The sequence below is a fragment of the Rhineura floridana genome, chromosome 2 (assembly GCF_030035675.1).
Source record: "Rhineura floridana isolate rRhiFlo1 chromosome 2, rRhiFlo1.hap2, whole genome shotgun sequence".
Taxonomy (NCBI): Eukaryota; Metazoa; Chordata; class Lepidosauria; order Squamata; family Rhineuridae; genus Rhineura; species Rhineura floridana.
Window position 1 is genome coordinate 59,193,884 of NC_084481.1, and position 18,407 is coordinate 59,212,290.

The 18,407-nt window shown below is 40.7% G+C and overlaps 1 protein-coding gene across 3 annotated transcripts in view; it reads left to right on the plus strand.

The window, feature by feature from the left end:
• Positions 1-18,407, plus strand: part of CACNB4 (calcium voltage-gated channel auxiliary subunit beta 4) — a 252,585-nt gene that overhangs the window by 201,684 nt on the left and 32,494 nt on the right. For all 3 annotated transcript variants that reach the window (XM_061608779.1, XM_061608781.1, XM_061608780.1), the window contains 2 exons: positions 16,386-16,495; positions 17,648-17,799. In XM_061608779.1, coding sequence (XP_061464763.1) covers positions 16,386-16,495; positions 17,648-17,799 — 262 coding nt within the window. The remainder of the gene's footprint in view (positions 1-16,385; positions 16,496-17,647; positions 17,800-18,407) is intronic.

Genomic DNA, 18,407 nt, shown 5'->3' on the forward strand with positions numbered 1-18,407 from the left:
AATGGTGGTGGTTCTATTAGCCAGCCCTTGGGTCTGCGACTACTGCTACTGAACACCAGGTCAGCTTTAAATAAGAGTTCCCTTGTTCATAACTTGATTGTAGATGAGAAGGCAAATCTGGCCTATATTACTGAGACCTGAGCAGGGTGGAGTTGCTCTTACCCAGCTGTACCCACCTGGGTACTCAACATAGCATAAGGGCAGACTTGAGGAGTGGAGAGGGGGAGTTGCTGTGGTCTATAGGGATTCTGTCTCCCTCTCCAGGCTTCCTGTCCACATTAGTGAGGATCTAGAGCATTTGTATCTGGCATTGAGTAATCGGGACAGATTAGGGATTGTACCAGTTTACCAGCCACCTTGCTGCCCAACAGTATCCCTGCCTGAGCTGACAGAGATGGTCTCAGAGGTGGTGTTGAAGACTCCCACATTATTAGTCCTGGGGGACCAACATCCATGCTGACACCATTATCTCTGGGGTGGCTCAGGAGTTCATGGCCATTATGCAACTTTGGGGCTATCCCAACATTCATTCATTCATTCATTCATATCCCACCCTTCCTCCCAATAGGAGCCCGGGGCAGCAAACAAAAGCACTAAAAACACTTTAAAACATCATAAAACAGACTTAAAATACATTAAAAACATCTTTAGAAACATTTTTTTAAAAGCTTTAAAAACATCTTTAACACGTCATTGGCCTGGCCGCATTCTGGATCTGGTTTTCTCGACTGAGCAGGAAGAGGGTTATCTGAAAGTGGGGGATATTAACATCAGTCCTTTGTCATAGTCTGATCACCTTCTGTTGAGATTTAGGCTTTTAGCATCTTTCCCCCTCTGCAGAGGTGTGGGACTATTAGGATAATCCACCCTCAGAGGCTGATGGATCCAATCGGTTTCCAGATGGCTCAGGGGGATTTTCCTGCTGATATGACTGGTGCTTCTGGCAAAGCCCTGGTTGATTTGTAGAATATTCAGGTGGCCCAGGCTATTGACACCATCACTCCTGAGTGCCCTCACCTGCTGTGTAGAGCCCATTTGGCTCCTTGGTATACATCAGAGCTTGGGGAAATGAAACAAGCTGGGAGACAGCTTATTTATTTATTTATTTATTATTTCAATTTATATACCGCCCTTAGCAGAATAGCTCTCAGGGCGGTGAACAAACAAGGTAAAATACAATATATCATGGTAAAAAATCACAAAAACATGTACAAACAAACAACAGAAAGCACAACAAAAACAAATACAACACAAATTAAGAAGGATATATATTAAAAATAGAAAGATTAAGAAAATTAAAAGATTAAAATGCCTGGGAGCATAAAAAGGTATTTACCTGGTGCCGGAAAGATAGAAGTGTAGGCGCTAGGTGTACCTCTTCGGGGAGGCTGTTCCACAACTCAGGGGCCACCACAGAAAAGGCCCTAGATCTAGTAACCACCCTCCGGGCTTCCCAATGAGTTGGTACCCGGAGGAGGGCCTTAGATTCTGAACGAAGTGAACGGGTAGGTTCATAGCGAGAGAGGCGTTCCACAAGGTATTGAGGTCCCACGCCGTGTAAGGCTTTATAGGTCAAAGCACTTGAATGCAAGTGGAGAAAAACTCCAGATGAATGCAATTAAACACTGGTGAGTGCTCATTACTGAGCTTATTCAGTGGCAGTGAAGGCAGTAAACAAGGCATGCTTTGCTGCCTCCACTGCTTTTATGGGTCTTTTACATTCTGGCCCAAAGGAGGTGGTAGGACCAACGGTGGTTCATTGTGACCTGTTTACAAAGCATTTTGAGAGCAAAATCACTTGCATCTACCAGGACCTTGACTCCACAGCTGTAGCAGATGAGTCTCAGGGGTGGCCAGAACACTCTCTTGTCCTGTTGTGTTGGGTGAGTGTCTGTTAGTAAGGCTTGAGGACATGGTCAAGGTGCTTGATTCAGTCCCGGCAACCACTTGTGCTCTTGCCCCATGCCCCTCATGGCTCATAAAAACTAGCAGGGGGGGACAGCTGGTTGGGCCAAGGAGATTATTCATGTCTCCTTGTGAGATGGGGTGGTCCCTGCCTGTTTAAAGCAGACATTGGTAAGACCACTTCTTCAGAAATCCTCCCTGGATTCAGAAAATCTTAAGTAATTGACTGGTTGCTAATCTCCATTTTTTGGGCAAGGTTCTTGAGTGTGTGGTTGTGGATTAGATATAGGTTCTTTTGATACCATTCACCATAGTATTCTGCTGGAGTGGCTGTACAAGCTGGGGTGGATGGTACTGCTTTGTAGTGGTTCCAGTCCAACGTGGATGGTCGTCTTCAGAGATAATGCTTGGGGAATGTTGTTTGGCCCAGCAGAACCTTCAATGTGGGGTTCTGCAGAGTTTGATCTTATCCCCCATGCTATATAACATCTACATGAAACCACTAAGTGGGATCATCTGGATTTTTGGAGAACATTATCAGCAATATGCTGATGACACACAGCTCTCCTTCTTTACATCTGCAGGTATGACAGTGGGATGTGCTAGATTGGTGTCTTGCCTCGGTAATGGCCTGGATGAGAGCCAATAAACAAACTTAATCCAGATAAGACTGAGGTACTTTTTATGGGTGGTTCCCTACACTGGATGGATGGCCTCAGTGGTGCAGAGTGCCTTCCATCAGCTGTGGCTGGTGGCCCAGCTGTGCCCCTATCTGGACAGGGATAGCCTGGTTTCTGTTGTCTACACTCTGGTAACCTCTGGGTTTGACTACTGCAATGCATTTTATGTGGACCTGCCTTTGAAGATGGTTCAGAATCTGCAACTGATGCAGAATCTAGCTGCCAGATTCTTGACCGGGGTAAGTTGGTCTCAAAATATAACACCAATACTGACACGATTGCACAGGCTACCAGTTAGTTTCTGGGCTTGATTCAAAGTGCTTAGAAAGCCTCATGCAGCTCAGGACCCCCACAACTCAAGGACCACTTTTCCCCATATGAACCAACCCAGACCCTGCAATCATCATGTGCCCCCTCCAAGGCAGGTTCAGAGGGTGCAACATGAGAAAGGGCCTTTTCAGTGGTGACCCCCTGGCTGTAGAATGCTGTCCCCAGGATAGCATCTTTATCCATCGTTAGGCACCAGGTAAAGACCTTCCCCTACACCCAGACCTTTGGACCTTGATGACCTCGTTTAGCGGGGTGGGACTTGTATACCTGCATTTTATTTGTATTCATTGTGTTTGTTTTAATTTGGTTTTAGGTATTTTAGGCTGTATGGATTCTGTTGTTTTTAATTGGTTACCTTAGTCGCTTTGGGTCACCTGGTGAGAAAAGCAACCCATAATAATAATGATCACAGGTATTGAAGGCCATAGAGGGCTGGGAGAGCCAACAAGGTCACATCTCTCCCTGTCCATTCCCTGGAATACAAAGATGACCAAGGTGGTTTCTGTCCCATTGGAGGCCAAATTAGAATGGATCCAATTGAAGCAATTAATTGTTTGTGAGGTCACTGCCTAATCTCTTGTTCCCTATCTTTGACGGTTGCTCTGAAATCAACCCCTAGCTGGTTCTGTCTGTATACCTTTCTCTGGCCCACTTAGACTGGCAGCCCCAACCCCTTAGATCCCAGAACCTGATTGGCTGACAGGGCCTTATAAAACTTACTGCTAACTTTTCAAAAACGAATTTATTGAAACAGTGATACCCTTCCATTCTGTCCCCGAACATATGAAGAAAGAATGATGCATTCCATTGCCACTTGGAAGGTTTATGAATTGAACTGCTGAGGGAATATCCATGAGTCTTAACTGTTCTTATTCTGAAGATGTTTACTGCTGCAAAATGTTAATGTTACATGCACTGTTAATGACGGTGTCCCTTTGTGCAAGAGTCAAAGCCCTTCATAACCATCAGTAGTAGTATACTGTGATTTCTTGCATTTCAGAAAGCTGAGGGATTTTTTATTTTGAGAAACAATGCTGCGGTTTGCTGATTATTTCAGTAACAGAATGCCATAGGATAGTTACAAGCCTTTGGCTCAAGTATTGGGACTAGTAAAACCCACACAATGTCCTTTTTGATGTATGTGTATGTATGTGTATACACTCTTGGAATATCTATGTGGTCTGTGGCTTCATGAAATAATTTAAACAGAAAAGCTGGACTAGAAATGCAAGCAAGATGTGCTGGTTATCTTCACAAAAAGGAGATCCTGCCAACTTTTCTGTGGATCTGACACAAATTTGGAACTCTCTGCCACTTTGCTTTTGTATTTGATGCTAGCTTTGGCTGTAGGTGGAGAATCTGTGTTTTTTACTGCTGTTCTGTAAAGGGCATTTAATATGACATAGGATCATTCAGAATTGTACATTGTAATGTTTGCCACACGTTTAATCTCAGTGATGGTACTATAGGGTAGCAAGTTGGGCTGAATTAAACCCAGTGAGATCCACACACTTCCCATGGGTTTGCCTTGCTCTACCTCTTCCAGGCTCTCAGCTAGGGGCTGATCCGAGAAAGTGTTTTCATGTGCTTTCCTCTCCTTCCAGTAGCCTCATGTGCAGCTAACATTTTGGTAACAGCTCTGACTCACCATCTCCTCTACTCCTGGGGGAGATTGTGGAGTGGGGAATCTAAGGGTCAGTCAGAAATCCAGGCAGCTGGTGTGTGGCTAGGGTTGCTGGTACTGTGAAGATCTGTTGGAGAGTCCTGGCTCCCGCCCCCAACTCCTCTTCTGAAGAGGCCTCAGGTTTGAGGTCTGGGCAGAGCTGAACCCAGTCAGGTTTTCACCAGCTTTGGTTGACACACTCATTGGGCTTGTTTACATGGGACCCCAGATCCACATTATAAATGCTGCTTTTTCCATTGCAATTGATTTTGACAGTTCACATACTTCTGCCCTTGCTACGAATAAATTGGCTGGTTTTCTTTGTAGCATTCACATGCGTGTGTGTTTATTGCTATCAGCATTTCCTGTTGCCATGCCCGCACATTAGCATGTTAACTGCGGAGGCGGGGAAGGGGCAGTGTTTCCCTAAACAAAGGAATAGGCGCTTGAAAGAAAGGGGATCGCTCCCACCCGTGGCTGTTAGGCTGTTCCTGTGCGAGATTGGTATGCCTTTGGCACTCTGTGACAAGCCTCAGCATGCGTTCTGGGAAACATAAAAAAACCCCAAACAATTATCTTTAGAGAGACATTAAAAGCAGCTGCTAAAGGAAGCATTGACCGTTTAATATTATCGCTCTCCATGAGTGGAGCAGATGCTGGGATGAGACGCCAAGGCAGCTCCCCTTTCCCCTGCACTTTTGGGCACTTATAAATTACCCCAGTGGCACCTTTACCAGCCTCCTCTCGCCATGGCTGCGAAAAGGGCGCATGCATCAGCCCGAGGGGAGGAAAGATCCAGCTTTGGGGGGGAGCGGAGAGATGCTACAAGGCAGAAGAGGTCCTCCACACACACACTTTCTCACTCTCACTCTCTCTCTCTCTCTTTCTCTCTCTCTCACACACACACACACACACACACTTGCTAGACATAAACAACAGCGCCAAAACCACAGCTCCGAGGAAGGAATTTTACGAGCTCCTGCCCTGCTACCCTCGATGAAGGGGTGGGGAATGTGATTTTGTTTAAAGGAGCATCGGAGGAAATGAATTAGGGGGGAAGTGGGAGTAAACGGGAGGAAGGAAGGCGAGAGCAACCGGAAGTTGCTTCATCAACCGCAGGAAACAAAATGATGCCCAGAGACAGTGAAAGGGGCGGAGGAAGGGAGGATCTAATGGGGAAGAAACTGTGCAGCCAGAAAAGGCGCTTAAAAGGTAATACACAGTGCGGATTTTAAAAGCAATTTCGGGGTTTTGTCGCATCCATTTAATCCGGAGTTAAAGGCAAAAGCAGTAGAATGCACATGCGTTGGGTAAAATGTCAAGTAAATGGTCCAAATTAAAAGGATCTGCAAAAAGCATCAGATGCAGATTTTTCGGGCATATAAACAGGCCCATTGTGTCCCTTTTAGAAAGAGATAATCTTGCTATGGTTGTCCTATGCTTTGGTAACATCCAGGCAGGCTAGATAAATGTCATGCATTATATGTGGGGCTGCCCTTGAAAAGATATTTGGAAACTTCAGCTGATTCACAACATGGCAGTCAAGCTCTTAACAGATCTTGTAAGTAGTACCTGGGATAAATCCATTCCATTCACATTTTAATTGCAAACTTACCAAATTTGCACTTCGTGAATCAATACATGTACTGAAACACAGCACTCCTTCAAAGTTTTTATTTCCCCAAATTTTGTGATACAGATTTCCAACCAAAGAAAACATACAAAAATGCATTTTATTAGGAAAAAATGTGTTCAGAATACATATACTGGGCAAAATGGCATTCAAAAATGAACATATTGGGATATATGCACATGAAGTGTATATGAATGTTCGTGTGGACTTTTTTTTAAAAAATGCATGTTTTTGAAAATGGGATGAACTGAATTTAAGATTGGAAAACAGAGAAACTGAGAGAAACTGAAATTGACAGATTCATCCACCCCTATGTATAAGTGAACTTATATTTCTAGATCAGTCATGTCTAACATTTTTTTCATACTTGCCCAAACTGTGACAAATACGTTAACATTTTTGCCATGTGACAAAAAAAACCCCTGTGTTTTGGGGGGTAGAAAAATACACAATAACGTTTTGAACTGTTAATTGATAGAATTAGTGAGAAATCTGGCATGTCTGTTCATGAAATAGGGCAGAGAAATCAGGCATAAAATCAGTTAGACTACATATCAACTCTGTCGTCAAATTTTCATCCAATATCTGTGACCTATATTTTGATTTCACCATTTTAACCACAAAAAAAGTTGATTCTCATGTTGAACCAAAACCTGAAAATAGTTCTGGAATATCTGTAGTTAGAACCGCATTTTGATTTAAAATATGAGTCCACATCATAACAACTGGATCATCTTTCAGATGTCAAGTGCTTTGAAGTAAAATGGCATCTGTCTCTTTTTTTTTTACAATAATTTTTATTCAAATTTTCATAAAACATACAAAACAAAATCATAAAACATTCAAAGACAAAAAACAAAACAAAACAAAAATGATTAAACAAAAAAATAAAATGTTGACTTCCCATTTGTCGCAGATCAAATCAGTTATAGGTCTACAATATATAACAATCCTGTCTCTTAAATTATATTATAAAATCACTTTCCTCCAGTAGTTATCTTAATTAATCATCAAATCTCATAAACATTACTTTATTCTTTCCACAAAAAGTCAAAGAGAGGTTTCAATTCTTTAAGAAATATATCTATCAATTTTTCTCCAAATAAACATGTCGATTAATCCATCTCGTTAATTATAATAATCTTATTGTCATAACCATAGTCCAAATAAACATATCGATTAATCCATCTCATCAAAATCTGTTAGGTCCAATAATTTCAATAGCCATTATTCCATTATCCCTATTAATTCCATCTTCCATCTTCAATAGTCCTGTTAAGTCCAGTAATTTCAGTGTCCAATCTTCCATTATCAGTATTCCATAATAATCTTGCTGTCATAGCCATAGTCATATAATAAGAGTCTGATGGGAATTTCCTCTATCCCAAATATTTTCTTGCCCTCAATTCTGAATAAGTTGCTGAAATATTGTTGTAAAGTCATATCTCTGTTCTTCTTTTTTACAAAATGCACTGGCTCATCTCTTGAGAGTTTTTCCATTGTCACATGGCTGCAGTTAATTCCATAGATTTTCTCTATATCAAGCTCCATCACGTCATTCCAGTCCAGAAGATTATCCAAGCCATTGATAACTTTATCTCTAATATCTTCATTAATTTCTTCAGAGATAACGTTAAATTCCAAACAGTAGATTTTATTTCTAATATCCATAAACTCCAGATCTTTTTCCAATTCCACATTTGTTCCAATCTCCAGGGCTTGTATCTTCTCTTTATTTTTTCTTTTCTCATCTCTGATCTCATTCTCCTCTCTCACAGGATCCCCTATTTCTTTAAGCTCCTGCATCATTTTGCTCAGTTCAATTTTCAGCTCCTTACTACCCTGTCGCAGGGTTTGTTTCGTTATCTCAATCTCATCCATTATTTTCTGAAACATAATTACTTCCAGATTCTCAGCCACTTTCTTGATTGCCATTTTTAAAACCACGAAAACAAAACAAAACAAAAATAAAGAAGAACCACTTCTTATTTCAGCAACAATTGGGTTAATATTCCAGGCTTGATGACATCACAGTATAAACAGAGCAGCCTGCCTTATCTCTCTATGTTCAAGAATACAAAACAAATTTAGTTCCCAGCATCAAAACAGTTAGTGGCGTTGTGAAGAAGCAGATTCGTCAAAATAAAATAGACCAAAAAGAGAATAGTCCCAGACAATATAATGTTCCTCGGAATAGAAATCCCTCTTCTGTTTATATCTTTAGAATGCACTTCCAGTACAGCTTTTTGCAATAGAAACAGAGATAAGCTGTTAATTTCGTGAATAACAGAGAAGAGTTATAGCTCACCCAGAAGTTCTTTAAAGCTGATTCATTTGACAAATCTCTTTTTGCTGCAACAATTTAAACCAAGTAAAAAAAATAATAGAAAGAAGGGTGCTTGCCTGTTAGTCCGTTTTCTCTTTGAAGAAAAGATAAACGTATCGCATTAATCAGACAGAGCTTGTTCGGAAGTCCGTCCGGCATTGCTGGCTGGACCTTTTCTCATAAATTAATGAAATCCAGTCCTCCCAACAAAAACAGGCTTTTGAGGTTGATCTCTACGTTTCTCCCTGCCCGGGAGAAATTTCATCAGTCAAAAAAAAAATGTTCTGACTGATTTATATCTGAATAAGCTTCTTTTGAGGCGGGAGCCCGTCTCAAAAGCAGGCACAAGCGAAGTCACCCTTCCCGGAAGTCGTAAAATGGCATCTGTCTCAAAAAGGTGCCTGTCCAAAAGAAAGAAACCTCACAAGCTCTTGAAATACAGTAGTTGAGCATTGTAGATGTCAAAGGTCTTGCATTATTTCGAAAACAATTACGTATTTTGCAAAATCGTAAAAGCATATGGGACCCAAGGATGAATTTGTGATTGTTAAGGGTGGAACACGTTTTTGAACTGGTACCTGTATATATATTAAAAAGTATTTTTTAAATATTTTTTAAAATTATTATTTTATTTCACACATTACACATAATACAAAAACTTACATTATAGTGATCAAATAAGAACAGAGGTTTGGAGAATACAGCATCTTGATAATTCACCAAAGAGAGGGTATTTATAATTTCATTATTATATTCATGTTGTATCAGGAAATCTAGGAATAAATTCATCATCGGGCGTACCATATAAAATAATATCTCCTGGGAATTGTCCATCCATGTGCCTATCTAGTTATATAAGTCACAAAAGGCCACCACACTTCCAAAAACTCCACTGGCTCAGCTTCTCCTCTCATCACCTGCAACTGATGGGTTATCTTTTCAAAAAGGCCTACGAAAAACGTCTTTCTAAACCAATTATCCAGTTGATATGTTGAAGCATCTTTCCAACTTTAAGTGACCACCAACCTTGCAGCTTCCAACAAATGAATAATCAATGTCTTACAAGGTATATCCATATTCCAATCATCAAAAATAGAAAGCAAACATAACTTGGAATCCAAAATACCTCCCGACCAATAATTAAGCTTATCTCTTTAACAACCAGATCCCAAAACTCATGAGCTTGTATGCAGTCCCAAATCATATGGAAGTAAGTGCCCAGTTCCGAACAGCCCCATCAACAGAGAGAAGAACCCGATTGTAATACATGAGACATACAAATTGGGATATAATGCCATTGGTGAACTACTTTCAAAGAATTCTCTCGAATGTTGGCCGAGACTGATCAGAAAGAGCAAGATGCCCAAATCTTAGTCCATAGGGCCCAATCCACTTTTAATCCACAATTATACTCCTATGCTATCTGGAGGCCTTCAAAAGAGGAAAACTGTACATCTAACAACAACAAATATAGCCTGGAAGTTATCCTTTTATAATTATCTATAGATTCTAAAACAAATTGCTCAAATTGTTTCAACGCTCTCTTATCCCATGCCTTTACTTTAGTTGATATAAAATGGATAATTTGTCTAATATGTAACCAGTTCAGATTAAAACCTCGCAGATGAGCTGCCAGCTACACCTTGGTCAAAGGGCCATTACTAGAATAAAAGCCATGAAACAAAAGAAACCCACCCCATTTAACAATATAGAGAGAGCTTCCTGATCAGTAGCTTGGAAACGGGGAAGAAATAGAAGTAGAGTCAAGGGAGACGATTGTGATACTAATTTCCGCTGCCGTCTACTCCAAACCTCTAATGTGCACCTAGTATAAAGGTTACACAGGCAACGTCATTGGGTACAGTACAAACAAATTTTATTTTAAAAATAGGTGGTAGAAGTAAAGCACCAATTTGCCATAGGTCAATAGTCATTTTGCTACTTGTGGCAATTAGCAACCATGTTGGACACCAAGGTTCTAGATCCTTATTGGCTTCTAGTTTGTTTCCAGGCACAATCAATCATATTCATTCATAAAGTCCTAAGTGGTCTCAGACTATCCTGAAGGGCTGCCTTTTCCCAGAAGAACCTGCCTGTCAATTTAAGATAATTTTCTGAGATTTTCCTCCCCAACTTGGAAGTGCAAGATGCACCTCCTGAAGAGGTAGCCTTCCCTTTGGCGGTGCTCTGGCCCTCAAATTCCCTTCCCTGGGATATTCACCTGGCACCATCATTGCTTTCTCTTTGGTACCAAGCCAAGTCTTTCCTCTCTGCCAGAGAGTTTTATAGTAATTAACAGTTTTATTGTGTATGTGCGGCTTTTATTTATACTGTGTATTCTGTGTATAGAATTTTATTGCTAACTCCTTTGTTATTTTATTGTGGATTTTTAATTTGAGCTGAAAGCAGTCTTGTTGCATTTTAACAGTGGAAAGCCAGCATGCAAGTTTTTCAGGGACTCTGTCATTTTCGTGTTTTCTTTTGTGATTTTTACTGTATCTATTTTAAATGGTATGCCACCCTGTTACTGAAGGGCGGCTTATGAATGGACTTAAAAGTCAGAAGCTGGTGATTCATCCTCAAGCATCCTTCTAACCATTGGTGGGTCCTGTTCTGCTTTTTTGGTTTTTTTAATTCTTGCATTAGTCAAGCCCTGTTTAAAGGTTCAGCTGATTTCACCCATTCCTTGTTGTTTGTTATGTGGGTCTTTGTGTTGGTACAACATACTCTTTGTGTTACCTTCTTCAGGGCAAAATGTCACATTGAATTGTTGTTGCTCCCATGTTTGCCAGCACAGGAGCAGCAGCCTGCCAATTAGTCCAGCCCCGCTGGTCTTCACGCAAAGAGCATGCCTGTCTATAATGGTAGAGTTGTACATAGGAAGGCTTCCTTGTACCCCAGAATGCTGATTGTACAGAATTCTAGGTCACACAGAACCTTCCACACATAAAGCTGTATGCACGAAAACTCATCCATTATCAGTGGTTGCTCTCTTTGTTCAAAGACTGTGGGACAGGGCTACTTGGCACATCACTGCTTCTGTGTTGGGAGAAGGGACATCCAAACAGGGATTAAGTGTAACAGATTAGATTACCAAATGAATTTGTGAGACCAGGAGTTGAGGAACTGTCCAGAAAAGCCATCACTCCTCCTTGCTTGGTCGCAGATCAGACAACAGAAGTATAGCTGAATGCTCTTGCAAAATTGTCCTGCATGAAATATGAGATACTGTTGCAAAAGAAAATCTCTAGTTTTTCCATTTGCACAGCTAAGATGACATGAGCAAGAACTTCAAATGTGATCATTGCTCTATAGGAACTTGTCAGATGAAACATTTCTGCTTAAAGCATCATCACTTTGAATTCTTTATCAGTTGAAGTATTGGTGTTCAACAGCACTCTAGCACTCCCCTTTCCTGAAGTTCTGAAATCTTATTTCTATGTACTGTATCTTGTTTCATGGCTTTGAAAACAAGCATTTACATTAAGTGTGGAACACAGAGCAGGTGTTTTGTCACTGTCAGATGACTTTCAGTACAGCATATACTATGGTAGCTGGATGTCATGGTTTTCCTATAGGAAACCATGGCAACTGTCAATGACAAGTCAGGGGTTGCTATGAATAAACCCTTTGTGGAGTATATTTTTGTATCATACATGGAAGATGCTGAGAAGCATCATAACTAACAAGTATCTGCTATATCTGTTTGGCACAAATGAAGAAATGAAAGATCATCCTAAATGGGTCTGAATTCACATTTCTACTCTGCAGAGTAGCATTTGTGCCAGATTGAGGCCCCCTGAACAGTGTATATTTATCTGAATATTTCCTTGTTTGAAGAGAAGTGGTCTTAAAAAAAATCCCTGCAACTTGGAACATGGTGACAATTCCTTTATCACAAGGCAGAGATGCATTGGCTTATATATTACTATCTGGAGGGGAAAAAATAGACATTTAGTGGCCCACTCAACACAAGAAGCATAAACTAGATTTGCCAGAAAAAGGAGGGAGGAAATATTGACCCAGCTAAGTTCTGATACTGTGGTAACATTGTAAAAAAGGGGTGGGAGGAGCCTGACTGGTGGTACTGGATGCGAGGCAGGAAAGTGATCAGAAAATATAGCACAAAAAACTGTCCAAGCCAATCATAGGGAAGGTTTGTTGATTTTTAACAAGGCACATGCTTTTGCATGATGGAGGGGAAAAAAGTGTTCAACAATGCCAGATTAGAGGCTACAGCACAAACCTTGCCCCTTTGACTGAACTGGAATAGGAATGCTGACCTGATTGCATCCTTACAATGTGAACTTTTGTAATAGATATTTATGGACAGGCATCTGGCAACTTAAGTTGTATTCACTAATAGGCAAAAAACCTTGCGGTTTAAGAATGTACCTATAGCCCACAGATATTTCTATCAAACTTTAAAAAGCGGCGAAGAATTTGGTAGGTGGCAACACCTGCCATCTCCAAAGATGGAGAATTATATTTTTGTATGTTTGCTGGTGTTCTTCTTACTTTGCTTCTTTCCTTGTGTTGCTAATGTTTCTAAACTAGAAAAGTTTATTTCCCTCATTATTCATCCTAGAAATCTCTGTCAAATTTATTTTTATTAGTTTCAACGCCTTTTTATTGGTCAATGTCATATGATGGTGAAGACAGCCTTTTGTGTTTCAAATTGGAGGTTATGTTCTATTTCTATTTTGGGTGCATTAACAGTTGAATCTGAAACTGCAGTTTGATGTACAATCAGACTGATTACAATATGTTGCTACTTAAGCAATGACTCTAGCTGTTTGAAAAAAAGGATGCATGTTTTCAGGCTGCCATGTTTAAACCGCTTTATTTAAGGCAAGGTGGGCACGGTCAATTAAAAACATAGAGCACACCTAGAATTTAACTAGAATATATTTCATCTTCCACTGTTTTATCTTGTGCAAATTGAGACACTCCTGAGGTCCACTGGAGACTATTTTGCAGAAATCAGTGCCACTATTCCACAATTATGTTTGGAGTTTTCTTAGTGTAAATTTTGCAAAGTGTTGCTGTACTTCACATATTCACAGAAATAGAAACAAAAGAAAATGCTTTCCTATAGGAAACTTCTCTAAAATTGCAAAGTAAATCAGACATATTTATAGTGACCATCTGAACTATATCCTCTGTCTTAATAATGTTGCTTCCTCCCTGCTAAAACAAGATCAGCACAGCACATGTCTTCTTTCTATTATTTGGGCTGATTGCAGGAGAAATATAATTTTCTAGGTTAGATTCTCTGCAGAAACAGTAGTAACACAGGAGAGAAGCAAAGTAAGAACACCAAGAAACATACGAAAATGTAATTCTCCATCTTTGGAGATGACAGGTGTTGCCACCACTCACCATATGCTCAGAGGCACATGTTACCAAATTCTTCCAAGCTACACAGCAAGTGGATTGGACTGTGAAAAACCAACCCAAATGGTGTTTGCATTTTGACAAATTTGTAGGGCAGTCCAACATCTCAGAGAGAGGAGGTCAGGTTCTCTGCTCCCCTGGTGCATTCACTATAGCTGCGCAATTTCCCTGCTTTTTAAAGTTTGATAGAAATATCTGTGGGCTATAGGTATGTTCTTAAACCGCAAGGTTTTTTGCCTATTAGTGAATTTCCCTGCTTTTTAATCTGGGAGGTAAGTAATGGGATCCTGTCCAAGTTTGCTGAGAATGGATTGATCATTTGCATTCTTATTGAGTTCAGTGGGATTTACTTCCCTGCAATCATGGTTAGGATAGGAAAAACTGACTGTGGGGGAGGGGGAAGGAGTGGATTGGAGAGGGGCAAAGGAAGGGGGAAGGGAGGGCAGGTTTGATCATTTGCATGCTTATAGAGTTCAATGGTATTTACTTCCATGCAATCATGCTTAAGATAGGTAAAACTGACCATAGGGAGGAGGAAGGGGAGGGGGAAGGGGAAGGAGGGGATTGGAAGGGGATGGGGATGGGGAGGGAGGGGCAAAGGCAGGGGGAGGGAAGGGGCAAGAGGGAGGGGATAGAAGGGAGGGTGGGTTTGATCATTTGCATACTTTTTGAGTTCAATGGAATTTCTGTGCAATCATGTTTGAAAATAGAAATGGACTGCCTTCAAGTTGACTGGTTTATGGCAACTATTTGAACAGGGTTTTCATGGTAAACAGTATTCAGAGGTGGTTTTACCATTGCCTTCCTCTAAGGCTGAGAGGCAGTGACTGGCCCAAGGTCACCCAGTGAGCTTCATGGCTGTCTGGGGATTCGAACCCTAGTCTCTCAGGTCATAGTGCAACACTGACCCAGGGGAGGGGCAGGTAGGGGAGGGGAGGAGATTGGGTGGGTGGGTGGGCACTGGGCAGAGGGGAAGCCCCTTTCCTTTCCAAAAGGAAAACATTGTGAACAGTATCATTGCTTTTCAGCGTTTCCTCCACCTTTGTATTCTACAGTAGGCACATGTAGCTTCCCATCCAAATTTAAACCAAAGCTGTCCCTGGCCACATCCACACCAGGCCTTTATTTCACTTTGGACAGTCATGGCTTCTCCTAAAGAATCCTTGGAAGTGTAATTAGTGAAGGGTGCTGAGGGTTGCTAGGAGACACCCTGTTCCCCTCACAGACTTTCAGTCAGAATGGCTGACTATTAAACCAGTCTGGCCACTGGAGCTCTGTCAGTGTAACAGAAGTCTCCTCCCAGCACCCTTCACAAACTACACTTCTCAGGATTCTGTGAGGGAAGCCATGACTGTCTCAAGTGAAATCAAAGTCTGGTGTGGGTGTGGCCCCCTCATTAGGCAAGCCCAGCAGCTGTGAGTCTGGCTTTTAGAACTCTGACAAATGGTTCTTACTGAGCATGCCCGACGTTATGATTGGGTTCAAGCCAAAATTTATTAAATTAGTTAAAAATCAGCCAGGCATTTTTTAAACTTTTAAACTGCAGAAGATGAAGGTCAGAGTATGGGGCAAGGTCAGTATTAGGATTAGAGGTACTCTGTGAACATGGCTGATTTTTAATGATTATGACAGAAAAAAGTCCAAAAGGGTTCTCGGGTTTTTCTCTCTCTTTTTAGACTTTGAACTCTCTATTCTCTCTGACTGTTTTGTGTATCACCATGAACTTTTACAGGGTTGTTAAGCAAGCGTTTCTGAGTTCAGGACTATATGTTTTGTAAGGTTTTGTTTTGGAATGAGCTTATGGGAAGCATCAGAATGGCATGGGGGTTATTTTCAATTTAACATTGCGGAATGTGAAAACTCCACACTGGCTATAGTATACAGACGCTCTTGTGGCTATATAATCTTCATCCCGATTATTTCAGTAGAATATGCATCAAAGTAATGCTTTAGGTTAAAATATTCCAAGTATTGTGGCCTAGGAACAGTGAACAACAGTGTTTTTTGGTGTGCTGCAAATCTTGTCTGTCTGTGCCGCAGGTTTGCTATCATTACTTTTTATTATTGATTTTGTGTGGGTGTTTTGCATGCTCTTCCAAAAAGATCTGTTGTAACAGAGTAGTCAATTAGCATTTTCCTTGACTTGTTTACTCCAGATCAGTGATAAACAACAGCTTCCTTTAGCACACTATGTTGTAAAATTTATTCCCCGCCTTTCTTTTCATGATAGAAACCCAAGGCGGCTTACATATGGTTCTCAGGCGGTCTCCCATCCAGGCACTGACCAGACCTGACCCTGCTTAGCTTCAGCAGCAAGCTGGCCTTATGTGCCTTCAGACTATAGCTTGGGACCGTTGTAAATTTACAATGTTAATGGTAATGCACCACAATTTTAAATGAAAAAATCTTGTCTGAATTTCTTTTTCTCTGTCCTCTGTTTTTTTTTTTTAGGATATCAATAACTAGAGTGACAGCTGACATTTCTCTTGCTAAGAGGTCTGTTCTAAATAATCCAAGCAAGAGGGCAATAATTGAGCGGTCAAACACCAGGTCCAGTTTAGGTAAGACGTTAACATTCTTGTACAGTGATGAGTGACTTTTTTGATGATTGTTCACTTGTGGCACAAGAGCATGGGATGGTCCCACTTAGTTCCTTGCCCTTCAGAGGAAGAATGAAGCCTGGCCCTGCCACAATCCAGCATATGGACCCTTCTGCTGCTTCCATGGTGTGCTACAAGTCTTGCTTGCCTCTGCCACATGATGGTTACTGTTTAAAAATGTTTTCTAAACCTCTCTGTATAGGGGATTTATTTATTTTTATTTATTTATTTTATTAGATTTTTATACCGCCGACTAGCATTAGCTCTCTGGGCGGTGTACAACAAAATATAAAAATACAAAAACATCTCAAAATCTCATAATAAAATACAGCATAAACATATGTAAAAACAAGAAATCAGAAACAATTACAACAGAATTTAAAACTAAAACAAGTTACATATTAAAACGCCATAGCAAAGAGGAAGGTCTTAACCTGGCACCGAAAGGACAACAATGTCGGCGACATATGCACCTCTTTGGGGAGACTGTTCCACAATTCGGGGGCCACCACTGAGAAGGCCCTAGATCTTGTCACCACCCTCCAAGCCTCCCTATGAGACGGAACTCGGAGGAGGGCCTTTGATGTAGAGCGTAGTGTACGGGCAGGTTCCTATCAGGAGATGCGTTCCGACAAGTATTGTGGTCCCGCGCCGTATAGGGCTTTATAGGTTAGAACCAACACTTTGAATCTAGCCCGGAAGCATATTGGCAGCCAGTGCAAGCGAGCCAGAACAGGTGTTATGTGTTCCGACCGCCTGGTCCCCGTTATTAATCTGGCCGCCGCATTTTGGACAAGCTGTAGCTTCCGAACTGTCTTCAAAGGCAACCCTACGTAGAGCGCATTGCAGTAATCCAGTCGCGAGGTTACCAGAGCATGTACGAGCATGGATTCAGACCATATTGTCCACCTCTGGATTACTAGCAAATAAAACTCCATATTTACTTTGTGAGTGTACGATGAGCATCAGTATGAGATGCTGCATGATAAGTTGAAAATTCATAGTGCATTTATGCATAATGGTAAGAGTTTGCAGGTTTTGAAGCGGCAATGAAATTATTTTGACTTGTTCTGGAATATGAAATCCATGATTCCTTCATTTTTCATTTTGCAGCGGAAGTGCAGAGTGAGATCGAACGAATTTTTGAATTGGCACGATCCTTACAACTGGTTGTTCTAGATGCAGATACAATCAATCATCCAGCACAACTTATTAAGACATCCTTAGCTCCGATTATTGTACATGTTAAAGTGTCATCTCCAAAGGTAATATTAGTCTGTGTGTGTGTGTTACGTAGTTGCATTTAAAATATGTTTATGTTTGTTTATGTTTAAATGTTTATACCACCCCATAGCTGAAACTCTCTGGGCGGTTTACAAAATAAAATCAGTATACAATATAAAATTCATATTTGGTACAATTGCAATTAAAAGGAAAAAAATACATCACATTTTAAATAAACATAACTAAACAATAAATCTCAACAATGTACATAACATAATAACTGAATAAACAAAACAAACCGAATATAACAGTTATAAAAATATCTAAAAATATTCTCCAATGTCCCATTGTGCTTCTCCCCACCTAACCCCTAAAATATTACATGTATCATGTTGAATAAGCTTCCTATACCTACCAAAAGAATAGGTTCTTCCTTTTAATGCTATTTACCTTTTAAATGGACGTTAACCTTTGTATGTCATGGGATTATTGCTGAACATGTGCAGCAGTGAGGATCTTAGGATGTTCATCTCCCTTTGATGCTTAGATTGCCCTCACATTCTGCTTGTGTTTGCCCAACAATGCCATAATGATAACTTTGTGAAGTGGGCTTTCCAGATACCTGGGGAGGTATGAACTGTGGTCTGAT